The sequence below is a fragment of the Nicotiana sylvestris genome, chromosome 9, assembly GCF_000393655.2.
Source record: "Nicotiana sylvestris chromosome 9, ASM39365v2, whole genome shotgun sequence".
Classification (NCBI taxonomy): Eukaryota; Viridiplantae; Streptophyta; class Magnoliopsida; order Solanales; family Solanaceae; genus Nicotiana; species Nicotiana sylvestris.
In genome coordinates this window covers 170,057,396-170,063,374 of record NC_091065.1, presented here as the reverse complement: position 1 = coordinate 170,063,374, position 5,979 = coordinate 170,057,396, and the positions used below count along the sequence as shown (strand labels likewise).

The following is a 5,979-nucleotide window of genomic DNA, read 5'->3' as shown; positions in this document are numbered from 1 at the left end:
CTCGAGATTCTGGAGAGCATTTCAGCGAGAGTTGGGCACTCAGGTTGAGTTGAGCACAACATTTCATCCTCAGAGGGACGGGCAGTCCGAGCAGACTATTCAGATTCTTTAGGATATGCTCCAAGCTTGTGTTATTGACTTTGGAGGCTCGCGGGATCAGTTTTTGCTTTTAGCAGAGTTTGCCTACAACAACAGCTACCAGTCGAGTATCTAGATTGTTCCTTATGAGGCTTTATATGGTAGGAGGTGTCGGTCTCCGTTTGGATGGTTTGAGCTGGGAGAGGCTCGGTTGTTGGGTACAGATTTGGTTCAGCAGGCCTTGGACAAGGTCAGGATAGTCTTCATACAGTTCAGTCCAGGCAAAAGAGTTATGCAGACCGTAAGGTTCGAGATGTGGCTTTTATGGTCGGTGAGCGGGTATTGCTCCGAGTGTCGCCTATGAAGGGCATGATGAGATTTGGGAAGAAGGGCAAGCTTAGCCCTAGGTTCATTGGTCTGTTTGAGATCCTTGATCGAGTGGGAGGGGTGGCTTATAGACTTGCATTGCCGCCGAGCTTATCAGTCGTGCATCCAGTGTTTCATGTGTCCATGCTACGGAAGTATCACAGCGATCCATCTCACGTGTTATATTTCAGTACTATCCAGTTGGACAAGGACTTGTCTTATGAGGAAGAGCCGGTAGCTATTCTAGACTGGCAGGTTCGTCAGTTTAGTTCGAAAAGTCTTCCTTCTGTTCATGTTCAGTGGAGAGTCAGCCTCCGGAGGCATCGTCCTGGGAGTCCGAGTCCGATATGCAGAGCCGTTATTCCCATCTTTTCCCGACTCAGGTACTTCTTTCTTCTATCCGATCGAGGACGAACGATTTTTTTAGAGGTGGGAGATGTCTTGAAAATCTTATTTAGAGTTGCCTCGATTTGCGTGTGTAGTCCAGGCGCGTAGCCGAAAAGCTTACATATGAAATTCTATGAAAAATGATAAAATTTGGTTATAAAATGAGTTAATTTGACTTCGGTCAATGTTTTGGGTAAACAGACACAAACCCATGATTTGATGGTCCCGGAGGGTCCGTAGGAAAATATGGGACTTGGGCGTATGCCCGGAATCGAATTTAGAGGTCCTAAGCCCGAGAAATAAATTTTTAAAGAAAATTATTTACTGAAATTGTTTAGGGAAATTTGAAATGAAAATCGATTAGAACATGTTGGTATCGGGCCCGTATTTTGGTTTCGGTGCCCAGTACAAGACTTATATATGATTTAAGACATTTCTGAAAAATTTGGTGAAACACGGACGTCGTTTGACGTGATTCAGACCTAAATTGCTAAAGTTGATGCTTTATGAAGTTTGAGAAAAATTCTTTGATTTTGAGATTTAATTCGTTGTTATTGAGGTTATTTTGGCGATTGGATCGCACAGATAAGTTCGTATGATGTTGTTGAGTTAGTACGTGTGTTTAGTTAGGAGCCCCGAGGGCTCGGCTGTTTTTCGGATGTGTTTCGGGAAGTTTTGAACTTAAGAAAAGTTGCAGAAATAGCTATTCAGGTGCACTGATATGTTCTTCTTCGCGTTCGCGGGATAGCCCTCGCGAATGCGATGTGTAAATTATGCTGAAGGAAAATCCTTCTACGCGAACGCGAAGCTCAGGTCGTGAACGCGAGGTAGTGGGGGGTTATCCCTTCGCGAATGTGGTCCTGGCCACGCGAACGCGAAGGCCAAGTGGGCCTGGGCAGGGGGTGGGGAAATTATCCTATGCGAACGCGATCCACTGGACGCTAACACGAGGGCTCGAGGGGTTAAAGCTCCGCGAACGCGAGCCCGTTCATGCGAACGCGAAGGCTTACCCAGCCTGACCCATCGCGAACGCGAGGGGTCTGTCGCGAACGCGAAGAGTGTTTTCACCCATTGACTTTAACAAACCAAAAACAGAACACTTTCCGGATTTCATAAAACTTTCATAAACTTCTTCTTCTCCAAAGCTCTTAGGCGATTTTTGAAGCATTTCTTCACCATAATCTCTTGGGTACGTAATCTTTAACTTGTTTTCTTCCATTTTCATCAAACACCCACTAGATTTCTAGGCGTAAAACATGAGATTAAGGGTAGAAAATCAGGAATTTGGATAGAATTAAGGCTTTTTGATTAATTGCGATTTAGACCTCGTTTTGTGGTTGGATTTGAAAACAAATTATATATTCGGGCTCGTGAGTGAATGGGTAATCGGGTTTTGATCCGAACCTCGTGTTTTAATCAAGTGGGTCCGGGATCGAATTTTGGATTTTTGGGAAGAATGTTTAGAAAGCTATAATTATGCATTGGATTCGAATTGTTCAGCATTTATTGATGTTATTAAGTCGATTATGTATAGATTCGATTGGGTTGGAGCCAAATTTAAAAGGAAAAGCAGTGTTTGAGGATTGAGTTGGCCGTGGATGTTTGAGGTAAGTCTCCGGTCTAACATTAGCTTGAGGGATTAGGAGTTGTGTCCTATTTGCTAATTGCTTCTTGTTGAGTACGACGTATAGGCATGGTGACGAGTATCTATACGTTGGTGTCGAACATGACCGTGAGTCTTAAATTGATAGTTGTTGTGTTCTTAAATGTTACTACATATGCTTTAATTGATGACTCTCGATATTGAGCAAATATTTAGTTTATTCTCGTGGATTTTATTTATGAATGAGTCTTGGTACTAATTGAGCTGAGTAGAAGTTGAGTTAGGATTGGTTATAGCTGATTCTCCCTTGCCGGGATGTTTGTTTCAATATTGTTGCTCCCTTACCGGGAAGTTATTATATTACTTTTGTTCCCTTGCCGGGATTCCTTGTGATTTTGTGTTGGCTTGTAAATAGGAGCGGGTGGTACGCCTACCACAAGATATGATGAAATGTGAGCGGGTGGTACGCCTACCACAAGATTTGATAAAATGGGAGCGGGTGGTACGCCTACCACAAGACATGATGAAATGGGAGAGGGTGGTATGCCTACCACGAGATTTGATGAAATGGGAGTGGGTGATACGCCTACCACAAGATATGATGAAATGGGAGCAGGTGGTACGCCTACCACGAGATTTGATGAAATGGGAGCGGGTGGTACGCCTACCACAAGACATAATGAAATGGGAACTGGTGGTACGCCTACCACAAGAGTTAATAAAATGGGAGCGGGTGGTACGCCTACAACAAGATATGAGAAATGGGATCAAGTTGCACGCCTGCAACAAGATGTGAACCGAAAGTGAAATTTGCCTTTGTTTTCCTTATCCTTATTACAAGTTAAATTTTTGTTTCCTTATAATTCTCTTGAGATTCTGTTTTATCTGTTATTCCCCGAAGCATGTTTCCCCTTCCCAGCTTTAATTGTTGTTCTAGTTCATTTTTCCGCTATATATATATCACTGCACAGGTTTATTTGGAGTCTGGTCCTAGCCTCATCACTACCTCATCGTGGTTAGGCCAGACACTTACCAGCACATGGGGTCGGTTGTGCTGATACTATCTGCACTCTGTGCAGATACCGGAGCAGTACTTGGTCAGCAACAGTAGCTCGGGAGCCAGCCTTCAGTCCACCGAGATCCCGAGGTAGTCCTGCAGGCGTCCGCAGCTCTTCTATCTATTTAGATGTTCTGTTTTATTTTGTATCCGAAACAGACTATATTTCTTTTGTTTTAGACACTTGTATGTAGCATTCTTAGACAGTCTGTGAATGTTGTGACACCAGTTTCTGGGTAGAGGCACATGTGAAGTTTCTTATTATTTTGGTTCATTTTATCTAAGTCTTCCGCTTAATCTCATATTCCGCTGTTATTGAAATGTTTATCGCTCGTTAATGTATGTTATAAAAAGGATTAAAACCAAAGAGTTAAGACTTTCTAATTTAGTGGCTAGCCTAGCTTCTACGAGTAGGCGCCATCACGATTCACGAGGGTGGGAAATCCGGGTCGTGACTATGAGCCATCAAAGACCCACAAGTTTTACACTTAGCCTTATTTTGTTCTCTTAGTTGAGTAAAAAAGTGCCAAACAAGAGATGTTTTGGGCCGTTTAGAAGGTTGTCTATTAAAAGTAGAGGTTACTACAGGAGGGTCAGGCAGGGCATTAGTTGGGTTATTAACAGGACTAGTAGGTGTATCATCTAAATCCGACTGCGTTTCATCTAAATCATCATTTTCCTCTACATTTTCAAAGATAGTTTGATTAGGATAAAGAGCATTCATAACTTCTTCATTTAATTGTTAACCTGGTGCAACATCATGGCAAAATTGACTATCGAAAAATTGAAAACAAGGGTTATCACTATCAAGAATAACAGGTGGAGGAGGACGAGTAACAGGTCTGGGTCGGGGAGCCGGGGGAAGAGTAGTAGCTTGGCGACTAGATTCACCAATTTTAGATTTTCCCTTACCACCAAATATTTTTTTAAAGAAAAGTTCATATCAATTATAATTATACTAAATAAAACAAACAAAACTATAATATTAAAACTTAAGAGTTGGAACGAGTTTACCGAATTGGCGAACAACTTCTTGAAAATTGAATATCATTGAAGACTTGAATACTTCAATTCACCAACTTCATAATTTTTCACGAAATTGTAATAATAAAGTAAGCAATTATAGAATAAAATTAGAGAGAGATTGATGAATTTGTGAGTAAAATTGAAAGAATGAGGGGGTATTTATAGTTGAGAATAGGAAAAAAGTGTAATTATAAAAAGTTTGGGGTTAAAATAAAGTTTATGGGCCAAATGACTATTTTTTAAACTTCCCAACGGCTGAAATTAAGGGCCAACGGCTACTTTTTAAATTTCTAGCCGTTGGTCTTTTTTTTTAAAAAAAAATTAAAAAATTACCGTTGGGCCCGTTAGGTCCGGTTGAACCGTCCCGGGCCCGCCTGTCGGTCTCTGGCTAAACGGTCCCGGGCTCGCAGTCTATTTGTATAGGACCGCCCCACAGTGGGCCTCAAAGACCGTTTGAGACCGGCCCGTTTGAACCGGACCGTTTGACCCATTAGGCCCGTGGTCTCGAGGGCCCGGGGCGGTCCCGGGCTGGGCCCAACCCACAATACAGCCCTAGTTTTGATGTTCATGGTTGTATAACAACTGATGTAATCTACTTTTTCTTTAGCTATAGTGTTAGGTTTATTCTGTTATATTATCTCCATTATTTGTTTTTAATTTGCAAATAATTCATGCCTATTACTGTCATCATATGTAACCTTTTCCAGCACATCCAGTCCAAGATGCCTTCTGGACACAAGTTAGCTGTAAGAAGTGTGATTCCGAAAGTAACTTTGGTTAGCCAGTTCAGGCCACTACATCACATAACAGAGTGATTCACTTGGAGCAAATTCCAAGGGTTCAAGAAATCATCTAATTCAAGATAACTAACATATTCCTCTTTTTCATGAATTGCAGCCGCAGAATTTAAATTTGATGAGTTCACGCAATTTATGATCTCGTTTAGAGACGGCAGCCTGTGGCTTAATTCAGCAATCTGAGCTCTGAGAATCAAGTTCTCTGCTTCCACGTTCATTTGAAACTGTGTCAACACATATAGTATATTTATTACAATTTGGTTGTTTTCTTCCCTAAGTTGATTCACTTGAGCTGTTAGATCATCAGAATGCTTTTGCTTTTTCATCCTTGACCATTTTGTTGATTCCCTGTTTGATATCATTCTTTTGTGTTTCCTTTGGTCCATTATCGCATATCTTCTTGGCTTGGCCCTAAAGTATTTCCACCAAAAGAAGTCATACCTTTATAGAATTGAACTCTTTTAATGGGTCTCATGCGATACCAATCTGAAGTTGTCGGGTTGGTAGATTTTTTATATCGGGTGGTTAAATTACCTTTAATGGTTCCTACAAAACGCGGAGCTGGGTTGGTTGGGCTAATGAATTATGGATATTGGATGTTTAGAGCACCTCTATTGGCCCTACAATATGGGTCAAACCTGGGCCGAACCTGAATTAGTTGAGTT

General features: G+C 41.6%; 1 protein-coding gene across 1 annotated transcript; it reads right to left on the bottom strand.

Annotated features, from left to right (window-relative positions):
• Positions 1-5,316: 5,316 nt before the first annotated feature.
• Positions 5,317-5,700, bottom strand: LOC138878582 (bZIP transcription factor 11-like). The gene has a single exon (XM_070158274.1). It carries the CDS (start codon positions 5,698-5,700, stop codon positions 5,317-5,319), a length of 384 nt encoding a protein of 127 aa, XP_070014375.1.
• Between the last annotated feature and the right edge of the window lie 279 nt (positions 5,701-5,979).

Excerpts from the sequence above, each read along its gene's own strand:
- LOC138878582 (XM_070158274.1), bottom strand. The coding sequence starts at position 5,700 with ATGGACCAAAGGAAACACAAAAGAATGATATCAAACAGGGAATCAACA.